General features: G+C 40.3%; 1 protein-coding gene across 9 annotated transcripts in view; it reads right to left on the bottom strand.

Moving 5' to 3' along the window:
* Nucleotides 1-24,976, bottom strand: part of LOC122564229 (general transcription factor II-I-like) — a 149,633-nt gene that overhangs the window by 60,232 nt on the left and 64,425 nt on the right. For all 9 annotated transcript variants that reach the window (XM_087977512.1, XM_087977515.1, XM_087977510.1 and 6 more), the window contains 5 exons: nucleotides 21,940-22,002; nucleotides 14,686-14,784; nucleotides 10,286-10,351; nucleotides 3,121-3,304; nucleotides 170-228 (listed from right to left, as the gene is read on the bottom strand). In XM_087977512.1, coding sequence (XP_087833638.1) covers nucleotides 170-228; nucleotides 3,121-3,304; nucleotides 10,286-10,351; nucleotides 14,686-14,784; nucleotides 21,940-22,002 — 471 coding nt within the window. The remainder of the gene's footprint in view (nucleotides 1-169; nucleotides 229-3,120; nucleotides 3,305-10,285; nucleotides 10,352-14,685; nucleotides 14,785-21,939; nucleotides 22,003-24,976) is intronic.

The raw sequence follows: 24,976 nt of genomic DNA, 5'->3' as shown, positions 1-24,976 counted from the left end.
GAAAATTTCCAGAGGATAAATAGTTGATGTTCTAGAAAATCAAATAAGAACCTCCATATAGTTCATGAGGTGATAAGAGATGCCTAAAGTTGACGCTCTCAACACCAGTAACGTCAACTACTGTCAATTATCTGCACCATCTTTTTTAGTTTTAATTTTGAGTGCTTACCTCCAGGGACAGTTTTGTCTGGAGCAGTTTCTTCCTGTTCAGTTGCCAACAATTCTGGTCTAACAGAAGGACAAAAATACAAAAAATTGATTTCCAACGCGTTTGGAAAAGTATTTTTCATTAACTGCACAGTACCTGCAACAGCTGATGATTAAGTAACTAAGGAATCTGAAAGTAATTTATTCTACAGCAAAAAGTATTCAGGCTGATCAATAATGATCAGACTAATTAACACCTTTCCAATTACTTCAGTAGAAATGTAAATTCCTTTAGAAACACAGTTGATATGTAAGAAACTTTTAACTCAATTATGTTTTTAAACAAACTTGTCTAGAAAACAAATATTTAATTGAATAATTTAGTGTGAACGTACAAATAAAAACTCAACTGGAGCTATAGCAATGCAATGACAAAAGTCAAGGCTACAATTTTCCACACATGGTGTTTCCAACTTTAATTCTGCCACTGTCAAAACTAGTCGTAACTGGGGTACCAGACCATTCGACAATTTATCTCCTCTCACACAGAAAAGGTACTTCTCCCAAGATTACTGTATTAGTCTCATCAATTTCCAGAACTAAAGGCAAATCAAAAGCCAAAGCCTAATAATCTATGTCCCAGAGTACTTAAGTAACCCTAGAAGTAATGAATGCATCAGTGGTCATCTTCCAAGACTGGAAGGTCGCTAATGTAACTCAACAATTTAAAAGGGGAGATCAAGAGAAATGAAGTTATAGATCAGTGAGTCTGATGGCAATTGAGGAAAAGATTTTATAGTAGGATCATACACAGGCCACATGGATTTTCAGATAGGAAATTATGCTCGACAAATCTAAGCAGGTAGCCAGTGGTATAGTTTATTTGAACTAACAGAAGGCTTTCAACAAAGCCCAACATAAGACATTAATGTGTAAAGTAAAATGAATCGCATTGGAGGTTATGTACTGAGATGGATAGAAAACTGGTGAGCAGACAAGAAGCAAAGAGTAAGAATTTTTTTTCCCCCTGAAAGACAGGCAGTGACTTGTGAAGTACTGCAGGGATTGGTTTTAGGACCACATCAATTCACAATATATGTTAATGATTTAGATGAGGGAATAACAAGCAATATCTCAAAATTTTCACATGACACCAAGCTAGGTGGAAGCAGAGATGCTGCAATATGATTTGGACAGGCTCAGTGAGTGGTCAAAATGCATGGCGGATGCAGTATGATGTTGGTATATGTGAGGTTATCCACTTTGACAGAAAAAATACAACATTGATTTTTATTTGAATGGTAGTAAATTGAGAGACGGGCAATGTTCACTGAGACCTGGACATTCTCATGCACCAGTTGCTGAAAGCAAGCATTCAGGTGCAATAGACAGTGAAGGCGGCAAACTGTCTGCTGGCCTTCATAGCGAGAGGATTCAAGTACAGGAACAAGGATGCAATTATATAGGACATTGGTGAGGCCACACCTGGAATGTTGCGTGCAGTTTAGTCTCCTTATCTAACGAAAGACGTCAGGACTGACTCGAGGGGAAGAGGAGTCAGCTAGGATTGTATTCACTGAAGGCAAGATATTCCCATTAACAGGGGTCACAGTTTAAGGATAAGGGGACTGAGGTGACAAGTTTCTTCAAGAGTCTGGGCAAAGTGAGCTTATGGAATTCACAACCGGAGAAAGTAGTTAAGTAGAAAACATTGTCTTTTCAAGGGGGAAGTAGATACAAGGGATGTAGTGGAAAGACAGGATTAGGGTATCGAACTCTATGATCAACTATCATCATAACGAACAACAGAGCTGGCTAAAAAGGGTCAAGTGGCCTCCACCTGCTCTTATGTTTCTATGATATTTTTCTGTATCTACATATTTATTATATTTTATTTACTTTTACTATGTACACAATATATTCCTGAAAACCTAAATTCAGTAATGTGTAAATCCACTAATTAATTCCCTTTTACCAATGGATCAGTGCTATAGCCCCACTATTTTAATAAAACAAAAAGCAAAGACAGCAGTAAAGCAATCAAACTGATTGACGTTAATTTGGCACACACTGGAGAGTATCCTGGAAGCCAGAACATAAGCCAGTGCTAAACATGCAGCATTACAAGTCAGACATATAAGTAGGAGAATACAGCATTAGCTGACACTTGATGCAAGATTGCCTTAAAGGAAATCATATCATACATATTAGCTTGTCACATTCTGAACAGTAATCAAAAAATGGCAAGAAATCACTTTTGAAGAGAATCACATGGTCAACCCAGATTTATCAACAAGACCTACTTTAGAGCTAGATAGGTCTAACGGGTAACGGTTGGTAAAATCTATACAATTCACTAAGTATTAATATCACGTGATCCATTAACCTTATAAACAAGACTAATAGTACAGCTTCAATAGGTCAAAATTCTTCTTTCAGATGGGGACAGCATAAAATATATACTAACACAAACTCCAAACCTTTGACATTATGCAGATATTATCAAAACAAAAAATAAATCTTTTCCTTCATTTCTAAGCATTAAATCACACTATTGACCCCGCAATTGACAAATTAACTTACTCAAAAGCACAGAATTTTAATCTCCATTATGAAATTATTAAAGCTTGGAGTATTTGAAATTTGGCAGTCACTTCTGGGATTTTTAATTTCAAGTAATGATGCCAGTTGATCATAAAAAAGTGTTTCTATCATCAACATACGTTGACAATCATGTAAGGCTACAAAATGAAAATTCTAAGCCAAGTGCCATGATTCATTCTATGTATGCTGCAAACATTACTGCATTTCACTTAAGAATTGAAACTAGTTTTACTGTAGATAAATATCACATGACAGATCCAAACACTGCAGAACAATAAGAAACTAGAAGATCCAACATAAATTTGGTGGTGGCCTAATTTATGCAAACATGATTGAAATAATGGATAATCATTTGGATCAGAAACATACTTTTTAATAACGAATTTTATCCGATCTTTTGCTAGTAGGATCCTCTCCAATCTTGGAATGCCATAAGTGGATGGCCGTCTAAATGGAATGCCTTCAGGTAAACCATCAACACAAAGGTCTTCAGAGTTGGACTGGAAGAGTGGATATGGGATCACAACTGGCCCGGTAGCGAGTGTGGCTTGAGCTAAAAGTTTACACAATAAACATTAACTCTAGTGATATGTTCACTGACTTACAATGGCTCCATATAAAACCTTTTAATTCCCAACACTTCAGTTTGCAATACAAAGGATAAAGTACAGAGCACCAAATATGAAGTGAAATATTAATAAGTATACAATTCTCTGTATTCTTCTGCAGCAACATCACTCTCAAGAGAGCATCATTCAGTGAAACCCTCTTTGATACATACTGCGGCATAGAGGCCTACTTACAGAACCCCATCAGTCCTCAAGTGGTACAGAAGTCGGTTTCTTTTCTAAATAACTTGATACATCATGTACTAATTTAATGAAGCAAATGCATTTGCAGCAAGTTCTATGAATCAGAGTATAAACAGCACATTGAGATACACTTAGAAAACTGTTCATTAAGATAAAGAAAACATTTTTTTACAATTTCAAATGCACACATTGTTGTTCAACATTTAGACTGCAGAAAAAAAATAGCCAAAACTGCTGTGGGTACAGCAAAGAAATAAGATAAGATGTTTTGTTGACAACATCCTCAGGAGGTTAAAAACATGGAATCTTAAAGCACAGAAGGAAGAAATGTGGGCAATCAAGTCAGCTCTAAAAGAGTTTCAAATAATCTCATTCTCCAGTTCTTTTTTCATAGTCTTGTGAATAAGTACATGGCAATTCTCTCCTAATGGTCAGGATGAATCAGCTTCTTGCACATTTCTATGTAATACTATATGCCTCACACCATCACCGCCATGTGTTTTTCAACAGATTCTCAGTAATCCAAATCCTTCACTATTTCTGCACGTCTGGGCTTCCTCAACTTACCTTCTCTTCTTTCTCCATCCAATCCAGTCATCTCCACTCTCGTATATACTGGTTCCATGCTCCTTAATTCATTCCCATGACATTAACCCATTTAAATAATTACCTCAAGTCTTTAAAGCTTGGTCTGTGAAATTTAGCACTCGCAAAATCTAGTGCTGGTTTAGACCAGACTATCTGGAAAGGGAACAGCTAATTTATGACAACCATGGAAACAATATTTTTCACAGTGTAAGATTCAGAGCAAACAATAACTTCTGGAAGTTTGAAATCTTATGTACTTAAATAATCTTAGATTTACTTAAGGGAAACATCAATCTCTCCCATCAGCCAAGTAAAAGACACCATGAATAACTACTTAACCTGCATGTTACAAATATTGCAGAATTTTAAAAAACATGTCTAAAATAATAAGACTTCTAGTAAAAATGATTTATTCAAATCAAAAAACTGACTCCCGTTTCAAACAAGTATGCTGTCTTGGAAAATGCAGGGGGCGATGGCCTCTCAGGGGGATGTAGAACGAACAGCCAAGTTTCTGGTATTGAGGCAGGCTCTAATGTAATGAGGGGTTACATCGAGTTTCAAACGATCGACTGTGATCGAGGATTCTCTTCTCAAAGGCACACACAGACTTTTATGCGCCAGCAGCGAAAAATCAGAATGGTGTTTCCTCCCCGGCGCCAGGATCAAGGATGCCACAGAGAAGGTGCAGACTGTTCTCAAAAAGGGAGAGGAACCAGCAGGAGGTCATTGTACACATTGGAACCAACAACACAGAAAGGAAAAAAGGATGAGACTCTGAAGGGAGAACATAGAAATTTAGACAGGAATTTAAAAAGGACGTCCTTGAGGGTAGTAATATCTGGATTACTCCCAGTGTTATGAGCCAGTGAGGGTAGGAATAGGAGGATAGGGCAAATGAATGTGTGGCTGAGGAGCTGGTACAGGGGAGAAGGGTTCAAATTTTTGGATCTTTGGAATCTTTTCTGGAGTAGAAGTGATCTGTACAAGAAGGATGGATTACACCTGAATTGGAAGGGGACTGATATACTGGCAGGGAGATTAATTGTGAGGATCAATCGGAGACTGGTACAGTTGCGAAAGGGAGTGAGTCAAACAGTCAGAGCAGGAAGGAACAAAGCAGAGAACGAAGGTAGGACTGATAAATTAAACTGCATTTACTTCAATGCAAGAGGCCTAACAGGGAAAGCAGATGAAATCAGGGCAAGGTTAGGAACATGGGACTGGGATATCAGCATTTACAGAAGCATGGCTCAGGGATGGACAAGGCTGGCAGCTTAATATTCCAGGATACAAACGCTACAGGAAGAATAGAAAGGGGGGGGCAGGAGGAGAGAGGGAGTGGTATTTTTGACATGGAATAGCTTTACTACTGTACTTAGGGAGGATATTCCTGGGAATACATCCAGGGCAGTTATTTGGCTGGAACTGAGAAATAAGAAAGAAATGATCACCTTATTGGGATTGTATTATAGACACCCTAATAGTCAGAGGGAAATGGAAAAGCAAATTTGTAAGGAGATTTTGGATGTAATGGTGTTCCAGTCAAACAGAGGTAATTACAGGGGCATGAGAGGGGAACTGACTAACACTGAATGGAAGCAGAGCCAAATGGGGAAAACAGTATAGCAACAATGGCAGGAGTTTCTGGGTTTAAGTGAGGACACAGTACGGAGGTTCATCCCAAAGAAAAGAAAGATTACCCGGGCGTGGATTAGACAGCTAAGGCTGACAAAGGAAGTCAGGAAATGTATAAAGAAAGAGAGCGAGCTTATAAAGTGGCCAAGAGCACTGGGAAATCAGAAGATTGGGAAGACTACAAAAACAAGCAGAGCATAAAGAGAGAAATAAGGAAGAAGAGGATCAAATAAGGTAGGGAAGACAGTAATATTAGAAACAATAGTAAAAGTTTCAATACATAAGAAACAAACAAGAGGCAAATGTAGACTTTAGGCCACTCCAAATTGATGCAAGAAGCCTAGTAATGGGAGATTAGGAAATAGCTGAAGAACTTAAGTACTTTGCCCTAGTCTTCACAGTGGAAGACGAGTAACATCCCAACAATTGAGGGGAGTTGGGGCAGAGTTGAGTATGATAGCCATTACAAAATAGCAAGCGTTAGAAAATCTAAAAAGGTCTAAAAGTTAATAAATCTCTTGGCCCCAATGGGCTACATCCTGCAGTTTGAGGGAGGTGGCTGAGGAAATAGATTCTTTCAAAAGTCACTGGAGTCAGGGAAAGCCCCAGATGACTTGAAAATCAGTGTTGTAATTCCCTTGATCAAGAATAGATCAAGACAAAGATGGAAAATTGTAGGCCGATTAGCCTAACCTCAGTTGTTGGTAGAATTCTAGAACCCATCGTTAAGGACGAGATTTCTAAATTCTTGGAAGTGCAGGGTCAGATTAGAACAAGTCAACATGGAATTAGTAAGGGGATGTCATGCCTGACAAACCTATTAGAATTCTCTGAAGAGGTAACAAGCAGGTTAGACCAGGGAAACCCAGGAATGATATCTATCTAGACTTCCAAAAGGCCTTTGATAAAGTGCCTCACAGGAGGCTGCTGAGTAAGGTGAGGGCCCATGGTGTTCAAGGTGAGCTACTGGGATGGATTGAGGATTGGCTGTCTGACAGAAGGCAGAGAGTTGGAATAAAACGTTCTTTTTTGGAATGGCAACCGGTGACAAGTGGTTCAGTGCTAGGGCCACAGCTGTTCACTTTATATATTAATGATTTTGGATGATGGGACTGGGGGCATTCTGGCTAAGTTAGGTGGACAGGCAGATAGTACTGAGGAGGTGGGGAGTCTGCAGCAAGATTTAGACAGTTTATGAAACGGCTGATGAAATTAAACATGAGCAAATGCGAGGTCTTGCACTTTTGGGAAAAAAAATACAGAGATGGACATTTTCTGAACAGTGAGAAAATTCATACGGCCAAAGTACAAAGGGATCTGGGAGTGCTAGTCCAGAATTCTCCAAAGATTAACTTGCAAGTCGATTAAGAAAGTGAATGTAATGTTGTCATTTATCTGAAGCGGGTTGGAATATAAAAGCAGCAATGTGTTTGAGACTCAATAAAGCTCTAGTTAGGCCCCATTTAGAATACAGTGTCCAATTCTGGGCCCCACACCTAAGGAAGGACATACTGGCACTGGAGCATGTCCAGCGGAGATTCACACAAATGATCCCTACAAATGACAGGCCTAACATACCAGATCTTAAAAGTTGAAATACTAAATTGGAGGAAGGCTAATTTTGACGGTGTTTGACATGGTGGCTCAGTAGTTAGCACTACTGCCTCACTGCACCAGAGTCGATTCCAGCCTTGGGCAACTGTGTGGAGTTTGCACATTCTCCCAGTCTCTGTCTCCGGTTTCCTCCCACAGCACCAAAGACGTGCAGATCAGGTGAACTGACCATGCTAAATTGCCCGTAGTGTTGGGTGCATCAGTCAGAGGGAAATGGGCCTAGGTGGGTTACTCTTCAGAGGGTCGGTGTGGACTGGTTGGGCCAAAGGGCCTGTGTCCACACTGTAGGGAATCTAATCTAAATCAACTTTCAAAAATTTCTTCGGTGGCACGGTGGTTAGGCACTGCTGCCCGGCAGCACCAGGGATCAGGGTTCGATTCGAGCCTCGGGCAACTGTCTGTTGAGTTTGTACATTCTATCCGTGTCTGTGTGGGTTTCCTCCAGGTGCTGATTGGGAGTAATGTTTGCAGGTAAAAGGACTGATGGAAAATGGGAAGCCTTCAGAAATGAAACAACGAGAGCCCAGAGACAGTGTATTCTTGTTCGCATGAAAGGAAAGGCTGGTGGGTGTACGGAAATATGGATGACTAGAGAAATTGAGGTTTTTGTTAAGAAAAAGAAGGAAGCATATGTCAGGAATAGACAGGAGAGATTGAGAGGATCCTTAAAAAGTATACTCCTACTGCTTTTATACTTAAGAGGGAAATCAGGAGGGCAAAAAGATGACATGAGATAGCTTTGGAAAATAGGGTTAAGGAGAATCCAAAGGGATTTTATAAATACATTAAGGACAAAAGGGTAACTAGGGAGAGAATAGGGCCCCTCAAAAATCAGCAAGTTAGCCTAAGTGGGGAGCCGCAGGAGATGGAAGAGATACTAAACGAGTATTTTGCATCAGTATTTACTTTGGAGAAGGACAAGGAAGATACAAATGTGGGGAAGCAGATGGTGACATCTTGAAAAATAACCATATTACAAAGGTGGTGGTGCTGGATGTATTGCATGAAAGTAGATAAATCCTCAGGATCCCTAGAACTCTATGGGAAGCTAGGGAAGTGACTGCTGGCCACCTTGCTGAGATATTTGTATCATCAATGGTCACAGGTGAGGTGCAGGAAGACTGGAGGTTGGCTAACACGGTGCCAATATTTAAGAAAGGTGGTACGGAAAAACCAGGGAACTATAGACCAGCGAGTTTGACATCGATGTTGGAGGGAATCCGGAGGGACAGGATTTACATGTATTTGGAAAGGCAAGGACTGATTAGGGACAGTCAGCATGGCTTTGTGCATGGGAAATAATGTTTCACGAACTTAATTGAGCTTTTTGAAAAAGTAACAAAGAGGATTGAGGAGGGCAGAGCAGTGTACATTATCCGTATGAACTTCAGTAAAGCGGTCGACAAGGTCACCCATGGAAGACTGGTTAGCAAGGTTAGATCTCATGGAATACAGGGAGAACTAGCCACTTGGGTACAGAACTGGCTCAAAAGGTAGAAGACAGAGTGGTGGTGGTGGGTTGCTTTTCAGACTGGAGGCCGGTGACCAGTGGAGTGCCACAAGGATCGGTACTGGGTCCACTCCTTTTCATCATTTATATAAATGATTTGGATGTGAACATAGGTAGTATGCTTAGTAAGTTTGCAGATGACACCAAAATTGGGAGGTGCAGTGGACAGCAAAAAAATGGTTACCTCAGAGTACAACGGGATCTTGATCAGATTGGCCAATGGACTGAGGAGTGGCACATGGAGTTTAATTTAGATAGATGCGAGGTGCTGCATTTTGCAAAAATCAGAGCAGGACTTATACACTTAATGGTAAGGTCCTCGGGAGTGTTGCTGAACAAAAAACCTTGGATTGCAGGTTCACTGCTCCTTCAAAGTAGAGTCGCAGGTAGATAGGATAGCGAAGGCGGTGTTTGGTATGCTTTCCTTTATTGGTCAGGAGTACAGGAGTTAGGAGGTCATGTTGCAGCTGTACAGGACATTGGTTTGTCCACTTTTAGAATATTAATGTGCAATTCTGTTCTTCTTCCTATCAGAAAGATGTTGTGAAACTTGAAAGAGTTCAGAAAAAAATTACAAGGATGTTGCCAGGGTTGGAGGATTTGAGCTATAGGGAGGGGCTGGATAGGCTGGGGCTGTCTTCCCTGGAGCGTCGGAGGCCGAGGGGTGACCTAATAGAGGTTTATAAAACCATGAAGGGTGTGGACAGCATAAATGGACATGGTCTGTTCCCTGCACTGGGTGAGTCCAGAATTAGAGGGCATAGATTTAGGGCGAGTGTGAAAAGATGTAAAAGGGACCTATGGAGCAACTTTTTCCGGAGGGTGATGAGTGTATGGAATGAGCTGCCAGAGGAAGTGGTGGAGGCTGGTATAACTGCAGCATTTAAAACGCATCTGGATTGGGCATATGAATAGGAAGGACTTAGAGCGATGTGAGCCAAATGCTGGCAATGGGACTAGATTAGGTTGGGATAGCTGGTGGACATGGACGAATTGGACCAAAGGGCCTGTTTCCGTGCTGTACTTTGCTATGACCCATTAAGCCTCTTTCCATCATTAAAATATAACTGCATTGCAAATGAAATCACATATTAATCTAAAAAGAAGTCTTTGCCATTTATAAAAGTAGTGATACTAACAACTCGTGTAACTTTCCAAAACACACACAATTATTCCACTAGGGGCATATTCGACTGATTTAAAGAAACGAGTACAAGTTTTAAAGCACCTAATTTAGTTGCTGATTGGTTCTTCACATACATCAAACACGAAAAAAAACATCAAAATCTGCGTTTTTGATAAATGGCACTTGTTCAGATAGCTGATTGGCACACACTGTTTAGCACCACACAATAAAAGTTAAAAGAGTTACCATATTTGCTTTCAAAAAGATCTTCAACTTGTTTTCTCAACTCGGTAATTCTGGCATTCCACTGTTCTGCATTTGAAGAAAGTAAGTTTTCATATTTATGAAGAGAGTTCATCAAAACAAAGTATCACCAACTGTAGATAGTGTTCATCAACACAACTGTAATCAGACCAATTGGCAAATTTAGGTAGTACAATAATAATTATAAAAGGCAACTAAGATGCATGAAATTCCTTAATTACAAGTTCATTAACTGCCAATGATGAGCAATAATAGCAGCAAAGTGGAGATAAAAAAAAAAATCTGCAAATCATCTTAAAACGTACTTGCTCAAAAGTCTGGTCCCAATGTTGACACAGATGATAGCAAAGTAAACTAATTCCTCAATATGAAATACTAAAATGTTGTAAAATCTCAAGTTATATTGCACATCGTACATGTTGAAACTTTAAGGCCCAAATGCAATAATTATTTCTTATCCCATGGAGGATTCATTGGACATTAAAATACAGATTTGTTTAAAAACCAACTCAAGCAACACAAATTTTCTTTGGCAAGCTACTACAGTAAGTCCTCACTTAAAGTTGTAGTTGCGTTCCTTAAAATCACGACTAAGTGAAAACAACTTTAAGTGAATCAGAGATTCCCACAGGAATTAAGATTTAAAAATGAAGTTTGGTTTTCTCAGATGAGAAGTATCCAAAAGTACCCAAATTGTAATACTGAACTGTATGTGTGCAGTACAATGCATTCCTAGCTGAAATAACTTGTAAAAATGAATCACTAAACGTAAAAGGCATATGTATAAATTCAAAGTAGGTCACACTTACCAGTTTCCTTTTAGGCAGTCTCTCAAGTTCAGTAGATGACCTTTGGTTTGATGGATTCTGAGATGGCTGAAAAAGTCCAATGCACTTACAAGCGACAGATGTTGCTATATGTGGAAGGTGTTGCTTGGAGGTTGTTGGGAGGTTTGTGCACTCACTCTGCAATTTTAATTCTGACTCTACATGTTCCCTATAAAGTCTCTTGGTGGTCAGTACATTCCCAAATTAACTTTCCCTACATTGTTGAGATCCAACATTGACTGACCAAAGACGCTTTTAAGACTTCCCTGAAATGTTTCACTGGAAATGGCTTGAGTAATCGGTGCCTCAATGCTGAGCATGTTTGCTTTGAGAAGACCTGGCTGTTGAACCAATATCCTTGCCACTGGATTTGAAAGATCTTTTAAAGGCACAACTGCTGGAGGTTGTCCAAGTCTCAGAAACATAAGAGCGCAAAGATCAGTGCTACTCAGTGAATCAGAACCTTAGTCTCAGATTTGAAATCCCACTCCTCAAATGCTCTTATCCTTAGTCAGCCAAAGGCCGAGTTGGCACACAGACCACAAAATTTACCACCCTGGCAATGCCTGCCTTCATCAAGAGGAGCTTCAAATGTCTAAAGGTTTACCTCAAGATAGGTGGTACTGTACTACAGGAGTTGGGTGGAAGGTCTTTGTTTTCTGGGTATTCATCATGAAAGCTTTTCCTCACATGCCGAATATGCACAAACAGGAGAGTTTTCTGTATGCAGAAGCTCAATGACTGAAGTTGGAGTGATCTTAGCTTTGAATTTAAGGTGACACAGAGTGAACAGCCAGGTCTTGACAGAGTTAGTGAGACAAAGTACCAGGATTATCAGTAGCTTTGAAAAATTTATCCAAGGAGTGCTGTACTGTTTTCTTTTTCTTCTGACGATAGATCTCTTTGTAGCAATTAATGCCATCATTAATCGCTCTGTTCACTTTGGCACTGCGCTCTCTGTTTGGGTCATCTTCTGTAAAGATTTCCATTGCCTCTTCCATGATTTGGAAAGCTCTAGAAAGTCGCTTTGTTGACAAAATTTGAGGGGGTGGTATTTCAATGCGGTCTTCTTCTTCAGCTCGTTGACTCTCTAGCTGCATCAAGTCTTCATTGGACAATTCCTCTCCGTGAGACTCAAGCAATTCCACAACGTCAGTTTCATCCACTTCATCAAAACCAATTGCCCTCGCCAAGGCAATGATTTCACGCTGAATTTCAGGGACAGTATCATGAGATCCTCCTTTGTCGCTGACACATTCAGGCCACAACTTTCGCCATACACTGTTCAGACACGATGACGTGATTTCATTCCATGAATCAGCAATATTGTTGATGCCTTCGAGGATGTTGTACCCACGCCAAAATTCCCTGACAGATGGTGCATTCTCACCATCTGTTTCATAGATGAGCTGTGAGAAAGTACGGCGTAAATAGTAGGCTTTGAATGTTGCTACTGCTCCCTGAACCATAGGCTGTAGCAATGAAGCAGTGTTGGGAGGTAGGAAAATCACCTTCACATTTTCAGACAAGTCATCAAGATTAATAGGATGACCTGGGCAATTATCCAACAGGAGCAGTATTTTAAATGAAAGATTTTCTCTGGCACAATATTCCCTCCAGGCTGGAATAGCATAGACAGAGAACCATTCTTGGAAGAGAGCCCCTGTCATCCAGGCTTTCTTATTTGAACGCCAAATGACAGGATGTTCTTTGGAATGACCTCTCAAAGCCCTTGGTGTCTCAGACTGGTACACCACTAAGGGTTTAAACTTGAAATCTCCTGAAGCATTCCCACCAAGCAGAACAGTCAGGCGATCTTTGGCAGCTTTAAATCCTGGTGCCGTTTTCTCTTCTCTGGAGATGTATGTGCTCCGTGGCATACGCTTCCAATAAAGCCCAGTTTCATCAACATTGAAGACTTGCTTTGGTGAATAGTCCCCTCCTTCAATGATTTTCTTCAAATAGATGGAAAATTCACTGGCTGCTTCTGTATTGGCACCAACAACTTCACCAGTCACCTTAATACTATGCAGGTAAGAACGTTTCTTGAAACGTTCAAACCATCCACGACTAGCATTGAAACTTTCTGACTGAGAATTCTCACCTTGCTCATTCTGTAGATCGTCATAAAGACTTTTAGCTTTTGCTTGGATGACCATCAAACTAAGGGGCACCTGACGCTGGTTTTGGTCTTCAATCCAGACTGACAAGAGTCTTTCCATGTTCTCCATGAGGCTGCTTCGTGTTCGACTTACCCTGCCAGCACTTAAAGGTGTAACACTTTGGGCACTTTGTTTGATTTTGTTAGCATTGCCACGGATTGTTCTGACTGTCGTAGGGGGTAGTCCAAGTTGTCTACCAATATCGACTGCTCGCTCTCCAGCCTCAAGCCGTTTTAAAACCTCCAATTTCATTGCTAAGGTGATAGTTTTTCTTGTTTTCTTAGCAGCAGCAGACTCACTACCATCACTTGCTGGGCGTTTCTGACTCATGTTTAGGGGTGATTCTAAGGGATTGAAGCACTAAATCACAAGCCTGAAACAATCTCAAAAGGACTTTAACATGGCTTCTCTGCCTCACCTTCAGCAAATGCGTCTCATCCACTTTAAAATGGCCTCTCTCTCACCTGTTGTGTAGTCTCTCTAAGTTGAATACAGGCCAGGCTTGGGATTCCAAAATTAATCAGAAGATTGCAGAGTCAGGCTTCTGAAGGGTAAATACTGCATTTTGTATTTTTCACACAAAGCCCGGAGACAAGGAAAACAATTTTACCTCTGCGCAATAGCAAATGCTTCTCTCTCTCTCTCAGATTTTAAGATGTCTCCCTGACTCACCCAATGTAAAGTTCCACAGCGGACATACTTGGGACAGGGTCAAAAAATGGGCTTTTCTATACGCAAAGACCAGTAGTTCAGGTTTCAATATCACCCTTTTAATAAAAAAATTCAGTTACTTTAGCTATTCTTCACTAAGAACTTTGGAGGTTATTAGTATGAAAACTGTTCCATCAAGTGCTACAAAACACCTCTCCTCACATTTGCTCTGAACTGGTGCCAATCGGGTCACATGACCTGACATCACACCAATGCAAAAAGATGCTAACACGAAAGTCAAGACAAATGGAATTACAACCCTCTACTGCGCCATGTTAAATTGGAACGACTTAAAATGGGCCAACTTAAAGCAGGGACTTACTGTAACAACTATAATGACAATGGAAAGCCAAATTGCCAAGACTATGAAACAGTACAAGTAACAAACAACCCATGTGGACTTTGTCAATGGACACTGGATGGCTTTTTACAGATTGTGCAATCAATGTTTTAAAATATTTTTGGATATGCTACTCAAATTATTGGAAGGGATTTTGGAAATCCAAATCCAAAAAAATATGTATTCACAGGCAAGCCTATAAAATACTTATGTTAATTTCTGGATTATTGATGAAGTTGACTACCGGATACATGAAATCCAACAGGCCTCTGGTGACTTGTATCTTGATTGTCTTGCAATTGAAGGCAATATTTTCAGGTGCAGAAGTCATTATCAACTCACCAAAATTGAACTCCCTACTTTTCCTTTTCACCATGGTCCCAGTATCTGTTGGCTGTACAGTATTCCTTGGTCGTTTGTTTGGTGGAAAATATTCATCATCTGAAAATAAAAAAAAACTATTGTGTGAACTTCGTCTTTAACCTTATTTGTGGCATTAATTTAAAAAGTAGACGCTTCATATTCATCTGAACAGGAACATCCTTTAAAGGCCTGACGGCTCAATCTTTATTGCATTTTTATTGATATATTCACAAATTGATTCAAGTTTGGAATTCTACGGATGAGTAGCATTATGTGCTGATCATTTTGACTTGTTTATAAGTGATTCCAAGGAACGGAAGCAAATAATCACAAGCCTCAATATAATAGTTTCATGATACTGAATCAACACAAAGCCATAATCAAAGTAGGCTGTCTGCAGAATTTACACTGACATTTATGTATGTATTTCACTTTATGTCAATGGGGATATATGAAGGAAAAAAAATGGTATAAAGGCAGCAAAAGAGAGCAAAAAGGGAGATCGAGCTAGAGAAATTGACTCTGTAGGGCAAGCAGAATGTTTATGGTCTAAGATTGTGCTTTTGAGATGTTAACCAATCCATCATTCTCTATTTAAATAACACTGCATTAACAGAGGTGGCAAAATTCCACTGTAATTTTCATTAACTCAAGAATAATTAGTATATTTTACTTAAAAAGGGAAAAAAACGAACCTGTTAATTGAACCTTAAACCCCCTCACCTGGTGTTAACTCAATCCACTGAATCATACAGTGCCCTTCAGCCCATCAAGTCTGCATCGACAAGAGAGAAACGCCTGACCTTCAACCTAGTCCCATTTATCAGCACTTGGGCCATCACCACTTTATGAAGTTACTCTGTATTCCATGTGCCTTCTTGATAAGTCTTCTATGTGGAACCCTGTCAAAGACTTTGCTGAAATCCATATTACTGCATCAACTTCACTACCCTCAGCTACAAGCCTAGTCACCAAATTCAAACAAATTTACAGACATGCTGACTATCCCTAATCAAGTCTTGCCTCTCCAAATGGAGATAGATGCTTTCATCCAGAAATTTCTCCAACTGTTTCCCTCAGCTACTCAAACTGGAAAAGTAGAGATATGGAAAGTGAGATTTAAAAAAAACAATTCAGATGACAAGTGCATTTCAGGGCACTGCCCTGAGAAATGAACCAGTGAGTGAATGTCACCTTTGTTCAGGTGAAACAAGCAGAGTTTGTGTACATGTGTTATCAAAGAACAGGGCCCTGTATATTAAAATACATGACAAAACCACCTGTAAATTGCCCTCCAAGCCACTCACCATCGTGACTTATATCGCCATTCCTTTGTTGTCACTGGATCAAAATCCTAGTATTCACTCCTTATTGACATTGTGGGTTTAACTACAACACATGGACAACAGAGGTTCGAGCAGGCAGCTCACTACCCCTTAAGGGCAATTAGTGACAGGAAATAAATGCCAGCTCAGCCAGACCTACCCACATCCCATAAGTACATTTTTACAAAAAAGTTTCCAGCACGTGGAAGTGAACTATACTGCAAGCCCAACTGACAATCCCAAATTGGGTTTCACAGTGAACCTTTGCCTGATCAGGATAATCCAGCAATGACATCCAATCGCAGAATCGCATCTAATCTTGGATACTGTGTGGCTCGTTTTGAAAGAGAGTGAGCTGGACGAGTGCTTTGCTTGTTGTGAGCAGGCAAAGGGGTAAGCCGTGTGGTAAGATCCTTAGTCTTAGGAATGTAGGGCTTACATACCTGGAATTGCTAATGCATTATAAATGCTGATTTTTCCCTTGAATTGGTATTTTATGAAATGGCTGATGAGTGCAAGATGAAAAACTTCAATAAAATGGGTATTTTTTTTCCATCAATACACAAGTGAAGTGGGAATAAATGGATTCTTTGCAGGATGACAGGCTGCTACTAGTTACTAACACCAACCCAAAAGGGCAATTAAGATCACATTGTTCACAATCAATATAAGTGATTAGGATTTGGGGACCAATTGTAATATTTCAAAATTCGCCGATGGCATCAAACTGAATGAAATGCAAGGTGGGTTCAAGAGCACTTGGAAAGGCTGTGAACAGGCTGGAACATGGCAGATAGAATATAATGTGAATAAATGTGACACTATTCATGTGGTAGGAAAAACAAAAGGCAGAATGTCTTTAAATGGAGAGAGGGTGGGAAGTACAGATATCCAAAGACTTCTGTCCACGAGTCACTAAAACCCAGCATGTAGTTGCAGCAATTAAGGTGACATTCCAGGGGGAATCACAATACAGAATCAAGATGTCTTCTGCAGTTGTATGCAGTCCTGGTGAGACCACATCTGGAATGTCACGCACAATGTTAGTCTCCTTATCCAAAGGAGGATTTACCATCGAGGGAGTTCAATGCAGTTTCACCAAATGAATCCCTGGGTTGACAAGTATACCCAGAAGAGACTAGAGAAACAAAATCTGTACTCCCAGCTTTTCAAAGAATGAAAAGCAAAGAACAAAAAACAGTACAGCACAAGAGCAGACCCTATGGCCCATCAAGGATTTAAACATAAGAGGCAATGGCCTGCTGGTATTATCACTAGACCATTAAGTCAGAGACTCGGGTAAATGTTCTGCAGACCACAGTTCAAATCCCACCATGACAGATGAGATATACAAGAAATGTTCTCTTTCTCAATGATCAGGAAGCCCTGTAAGGACTAGGCTGAAGCACTGCCAATAATCTTCAGCCACAAGTTTATTGCTTAGCTTCTTCCAAAGATCCCCAGCATCACAGGTCTTCAGCCAATTCAATTCATTCTTTGCGATATCAACAGACAGTGGAGACATTAGATAATGGAAAGGCTATGGGGCCCTGACACCTTTCCAGCAACAGGACTGAAAACTTGCTCCAGAATGGTTTACACTCCTACCCATACAGTTCCAAACAATACTGGCATCTTATGGTCTTACCCAACGATATGGAAAATTGCCCAGGTATGTCTTATACAAAAAAAACAGGACAAATCCAATCCAGCCAATTATCGCTCAGTCGATACTCGATCACTAATAAAGCTAGGCAAGCTTTCGTCAGTGTTATTTAACAGCATTAACCTGCTCACTAATGCCCAGTTTGGGTTCCACCAGGGCAATTCAGCTCCTGACCTCATTTCAGCCTTCGTTCTTTTTGTCCATGTTTGAACTGAATTCCAGAGCTGAGACAAGAGTGGTTGTCCTTGACACTTAGGCTGCATTTTACCAAGGAGCCTTCCCAAACTGGAGTCAATAAGAGTCAGAGGTAAAACTCTCCAATGGTTCGAGTCAGACCTGGCAGAAAGGATGATGATTGTAACTGTTGGAAGGTCAGTCATCTGACTGCAAGGACACCTTTGCAGGAGTTCAACCATTCTCAATTACTTGGGAAATGACCTTCCTCCATCACAAGGTCAGAGGTGAGAATGTTTGCTGATGCTTGCACAATGTTCAGTACCACTCAGTTCCTCAAATATTGATGAAGGGCTTTTGCCCGAAACGTCGATTTTGCCTGTCCTCGGATGCTACCTGAATTGCTGTGCTCTTCCAGCACCACTGATCCTCAAATATTGAAGCAATCCACAACCAAATGCAGCAAGACCTGGACAACATCAGGCTTGGACTGAAAAGTGGCAAGTAACATTCACACCATGCAAAGATCTACAACAAGAGACCTAACCATCACCATTTGGCATTCAATAGTGTTAACATCACTGAATCTCTCACCATCAACATCCTGGGGGCTATGATCAGAAACCGATCTGAACTAGCCATAATTGCATTGCTTCAAAGGCAGATCTAGGCTAGGAATCCTCCAGAAAGTAACTCACCACCTAATTCCCTGTCCAGCAGTACACAACACAGGTCCATGATAGGGTACTCTCCACTTGCTTGATACATACAACTCCAAGAAAGCTCGACACCATCCAGGAAAAAAGCAGTCTGCTAGACTGGTACCACATCCACTCTCTCCACAAACCATAACTCAGTAATGGCAATGTGTACCATCTACAAGATGCACTGCAGAAATTCATTAAGATTCCTTAAGTTACCACGCTCCAAAACCATGCTACCATTATGAAGGACAAGGACAGCAGATACATGCGTACACCACCAAGCTTCCCTCCAAGCCAATCATCCTGACTTGGAAATATAATTGATTAGAGTGGTGCTGGAAAAGCACAGCAGGTGAAGAAGCTCAGGACCTGCATGTCCTCAGCAGAGTGGGAGGGGGAGTTGAAATGTTCTGCCTCAGGACCCTTCAACCTCATGGCACCAATATGGACTTCACCAGTTCCCTCATTTCCCCTACCCCACCTTACTCATGATCTCTCTCCCCCCATCCCCACCTCCATGCACCTACTGCACTCTCAGCTATCCTTCTCCCCAGCCCCACTGCCCTCTCATTTATCTCTCCACCCCCAGAGGCTTCCAGCTAAATTCCTGATGAAGGGCTTTTGCCCGAAACTTCGATTTTCCTGCTCTTCGGATGCTGCCTGACCCGCTGTGCTTTTCTAGCACCACACTCTTGACTCCAATCTCGAGCATCTGCAGTACTCACTTCCACCTTGGAACTATAATTGCTGCCTTCCATAATACCTTCAGTGAGTTCCAGAATTTTGACTCAGCACTACTGATGTTATTGCCAGCCTACCTACAGCACATGAACAAGGCAACATCAGCAACTAGGAATGGGCAATAATACTGGACAAGCCAGAGGCACCCAGATTCGATGAATGAATTTTTAAAATGAAGCGCCTGCAAGGTGAAATATGCACTCAGGTCCTCAAGCCTATTTAGCCATTCTTTGATCAAGCCTGATCTGCACCTCAATTTCATTTGTGCCATATCCCTTATGTAACAATTTACCTGGTCTTAAAATTGACAATTTCAATTAATTTGTGCAATATAGTTTAAGCATGGTTTTGGTTTCAAAAATTTATATGAAATGGAGATTAAATTTTGCTTTCTTCTTCTGCCTTCCCTTTGGTATGACGCAAGTCTACAGGAGTCTACTGATAATCATGCCCCACTCTTCCACAGATACTATGGGTGAGGAAACAAATATAGACAGGGTTAAGGGCTTCTTAATTCTAAAGATCATCTTAGTTCCAATTCCAAAAGATCAAAACAATGGTCATTGGTGTTAAAAATTAAAGAAAGGTACAATCTGTTGCCTGTAGCGTTTGGAAGTTGCTCTCTGCTGTCCTTAAACATACAGCTTTCTACATTCAGCATCCCTTTACTACTGGAGAAATTAAGCTCTTCAATTAGAAGAGTGACAAATTATTTTATTTTTAAGAAACACATCAGTTTCTTGGCTATATCATTTTCTAAACAATCCTTAAGTATGTCATAACCCCAAATCTTAAATTGAGCAAAACTATACCTCCAATATATTTTTGTAAATGTAAGCAAGACAAGATCAGAAATAGAGCAATAAAAATAATCTAGAGAATAAAAGCATTTGTAACAAAGAAAATTAAAAGACTGAAGCAGGAGGAGGCCATTCAATCCCTTATGCCTGGTCATGGTGTTTAGCGAGCTCAATACCCTAATCCCACCCTCCACCCCATATCCCTTGATCTCTTCTAACCACAAAAGCTATACCTACCTCCTCTTGAAAACACTGTTTTGGCCTCAACCACATTTCTGGTAGTGAACTCCACAGGCTCACCACTCTATGGGTGAAGAAATTTGTCATCTCTATCCTAAAAAAAGGCTTACCCCCTTGTCCTTAAGCTACGAACCCTGGTTCTGGACTTCCCCCACCATCAGGAACATCCTTCTCGCATCTAACCTGTGTAGACCTATAATTTTATAGGTTTCAATGAGATTTCCCCCCCCCCCCACCACCGACTCACCCATTCTTCTAAACTCCAGTGAATACAATCCTAACCAACTCAATACCTCCTAATACGCCAGTCCTGCCATCCCAGGAATCAATCTGTTCAACTTTCACTGCACTCTCTCCAGAGTAACAACATAATTCTTCCGACAAGGAGGCCAAAACTCCAGACATTACTGCAGGCACAGTCTCACCAATACCCTGTATAACTGCAGCCAGACATTCTTGTTCCAGCATTCGAATCCTCTTGCTATAAAGGCAATATGCAGTTTGTCTTCACTGCCTTCTGCACCTGCATGCTTAAGCAACTCTGGCTTGAGGACACCCAGGTCTCCTTGAACATTAGTCTCTCAAATTTACAACAGTTGAAATAATGATTTGCCTTCTTATTTTTGCTACCAAAGTGGATAACCTCACATTCATCTGCATTGTACAGCATCTGCCATGCATTTGCCCACTTACTCAACCTGTCCAAAATCTCACAAACATTTGAATCTTCCTCAAGGCTCACATTTCCACCAAGCTTAATGTCATCTGCAAATTTGGAATTTTACATTCAGTCTCATCTAAGTCATTAACTTGTATTCTGAATATCTGGAGTCCTAATACTGATCCCTGCGCGTATCCTACTAGTCGCTGCATGCCATTCCGAAAAAGATCCTTTAAATCTTACTGTTTCCTCTCTACGAGCCAATTTTCTATCTCAATAGACTACCCCCATTCACATGGACTTTAATTTTACACATTCGTCTGTTATGCTGAAAGCTTTCTGAAAGTTAAATAACCACATCCACTAGCTCTCCCAATAAACTCGACTACGTACATCCTTGAAGAATTCCAATAGGTTTGTTTGTAGATCTGTAGCTACACAATTGTAGTTTTTGCTGATAATATAATACAAGCATTTTAGATTCAAATATAAAAACCAAAAATGAATTCTAAACTGAGCAGTAAACAAAAAAGACACAGAATCCATAGTGTGGAAGCAGGTCATTCTGCCCTTTAAGTCCACACCAACCCTCAGAGCACCCCATCCAAACACCCCCAATCCTCATAATGCGGCATTTCCCATGGCTAACCTACCTAACCTGCACATCCTAAACATAATGGACAATTTGGCATGGTCAAACCATCTAACCTGCACATCTTTAGACTGTGGGAGGAAACGAAGCACCAGGACAAAATCCACACAGAGGTAGAACATGCAAACTCCACCCAGACAGTCATCAAGGGTGGAATCAAACCCAGGTCTCTGGTGCTGTGAGGCAGCAGTGCTAACTAATAAGCCACCATGTTGCCCTACAGTACTATATTCATATTAAAGTTAGAACATCTGAAAATTTAATTCCTACCTTCTATAGTTACTTCAACTTCTGGGTCTTCGCTAGTTTCGGAATATTCCTGCTGTGTCGAATCTAAGAAATGCAAGTACAGAATATTTATCATTTAGGGATACGTCAAACCTTAAAATGGTTTTACATTTACAAACATTTTGTTTCAATTAATAAAAGAAATTAATAACTAGGAATTATTAAACATAATAATTTTGAGCAAGGACAAAGGAAGCACTTATGGAAGAGTGGAAGACAAAAGAAATTGACAGAAAAGTACATCCTCCAAAGCCAAAAGGAGGCGGGGCAAAAGAAATAAATGATGTACCTGGAACTGGTGCGCTGCAAACTGAAGGCAAAAAACTGAACAAGCAAAAGAAACAAAATGGGGACAGGAGTTTACATTGTGAAATTGTCAACCTCTAAAGACTGAGTTGAGAAGGCCTGAAAGTGTGACTAGCTGGAAGGTAGGATATTGCTCCTGAAGTTTATGTTGAGTTTCAACAGTGCAGTAGGCCAAGGATAGAAATGTCAGTGAGACAGAAAATTAAAATAGAATTAAAACAACAGGCCACCTTAAGCTTGGGTCACCTTTGTGGACAAACATGAAGTATGCTGCAAACACCCAATCGGTGTTTGGGCTCCCCAACATAGTGGAGACAACACTGAACAGCAAACAGTGGTGTAGACTGACATTAGTTAACATAATTCAAGAACCTCTTGGGGACATACACATATTGGAGAGAGGAGGTAAACTTCAAATGTTACATGCCCTGCATTTGGCATAGAAAGTCACTTTGAGAAGGGCTTGAGAGAGTTGGTGGTGACTGAGGTATGAAACAGGCCATCACTGAGGGAAAGTCTATTCAAAATGCTGAAAGGTATTTAGTGGTATACAATTTGCGCTTTGAGACCTGTGTGCTAAGACAATTGATGCCATAAACATTTTTAGCAATATTGGTTGAGGAATAAAGGAGAGCCATGAAACTGGCAAAGTACTTCATGGAATCCTTTATATTCATTTATAGAATGAATAGGACCTCTGCTTAATATCTCATCATAACATCTCATCAGTGAAATACACCCTCAGTACTGTACTGAAATGTCAGTGAACACTACAGATCTTTAACAAGGCTTCCTAGGCATCACATGACTGGTGATAATGGTGCATGCTGCTGTAGATCCCTGCCAGAGTTATTCGAACAGTGACTGGACAGCGAATACTGGAATTATTTGGGGGAACAAAATCTCTCCAAGGGATCAAAAGTTTCTCTCCTATTTTCTGAAAATGCTCTCAAGTTCAGGGTGAAATCTCTGCCCTTCTGAAAAAGCAACTGCAGGAGCTTCTCAATATATTTCCTGAACAAATTACATACACCAAGACTCCAAAGACAACCATGCACGGTTGATCACGTGCCAGATCAGAGTCTCGGAAGATTGCACACCATGTCTGTTTTGCTTTCAAGATTTACCCTAAGGGCCAGAAGGTTTTTTTTTAAAAAAGTGAACCTGTGCAGAGAAATCATTTTTTTCCCCCCTCTTTTCTTAAAGAGTGTGTGCGCGCGCACATGCACACACCCACTCTGGTTTATTTAAAGGGATAAACATTTACACTTTCACATTATCAACTATGTTAATCAGTTATTGGTTTACTCCCAAAATTGTAGGTATTGAAAGAAACCTGGTCAAGATATTTTATTTAAAAAGTCAATAATAAATAAAGATATTTCATTGGCCATCTTAGTAACTGGGTAAGTTATTCTTAACATTGTGACCCACTAATCCTTTGTAACTTTTTGTCCTCGCGACTACATTTAACATTAAATCTTATTATTTTTCTTCAGGTTGGCAGACAATAGAATACCATGGTCAGTCAAGAAAATCTTGTAATTGGTTCCTTATTGTCTCTGGCAAAAACCAATTATATTTTAATTGGAGAGATGAATAGCCTTGCATTAAAATAAAACCTGTGAGGCTAACTGGTGAGGTTGAATAGAGGGAAGCCGATTCACCTTTCTTCAACTGGTCGCATCAAGATCCAATCAAAAACAAGTGCCATTAAATGTGAATTGTAGCACAATGTAAAGCCAGTCTCTTGCACATCTGGTCCAAATAATTTAAACATTCTTCAGCCAGCAGTGCTGAGGTGATGATTGATCTCAGTCTCCTCATCAGGTCTCCAGCATCACAGATATCAGCCTTCAGCCAACTTGATTCAGTCCACGTGTTATGAAGGAATATTTGAAGGCACTACATGGAGCATGTGCTGAATATAGGTGTTATTCAAATTTTGTTCATTTCAGTCAATTCTAACATTTTAAAAATCTTAATAGACAGGATAAAGTACATGAGCGATTATGGTAGTAACCACACAAGAGTTCTAAATTCATGACAGCAAATTCAATTATAGTACCACAACTTCTGGATATTGCAAAAATACAATATCGTACCGCACTTAATAAGGCTAACTCTTAACACCACTGAGAAGTTGCTCAGTAAATTGTAAACAATTAGATTGAATAATTAAGTCCTTCTGCCTCAAAGACTAGCAACACTCAAACTCACAATCGTGCAGCTCCATTACAAATGCAGAACACTGCAGGAATGTTGGAAATCTGAAGTAAAAGCAGAAAATACTCAAAATTCAGCAAGTCAAAAGAAACAAACTTCTCGCTACTCCATCATTAGGCTAGTAAGTGGCAAGTAATATTCAAGCGACACAACTGCCAGGCAATGGCCACTTCCAACAAGAGAATTCAATCAGGTCGTTACATTCAACTGTATTGCCACTGCTGAACCTCCAGCCACCAGATCAACAGGAGGGTTAGCATCAACCAGAAACTAAAATATACCAGCCACAGAAATACTGTGGTTACAAAAGCAAGTCAGAGGCTAGCAACTCTGCAGCAAGCAACTCACTGCCTGACTTTGCAAAGCCTGTCAGCCACCTACAAAGTAGAAGTCAAGGAAGTTGATAGTTTATACACTATACATCCCTGGATAGTTAAATTCAAACAACTAGAAGCTACACAATATCCAGAAGAAGCAACTCACTTAA

Source organism: Chiloscyllium plagiosum, unplaced genomic scaffold (genome assembly GCF_037043375.1).
Source record: "Chiloscyllium plagiosum isolate Xiang-an unplaced genomic scaffold, Cpla_swu_hap1 HiC_scaffold_31, whole genome shotgun sequence".
In the NCBI taxonomy this organism is placed as follows: domain Eukaryota; kingdom Metazoa; phylum Chordata; class Chondrichthyes; order Orectolobiformes; family Hemiscylliidae; genus Chiloscyllium; species Chiloscyllium plagiosum.
The sequence above is the reverse complement of the archived record's forward strand: the minus strand, read 5'-3'. Positions and strand labels throughout refer to the sequence as shown.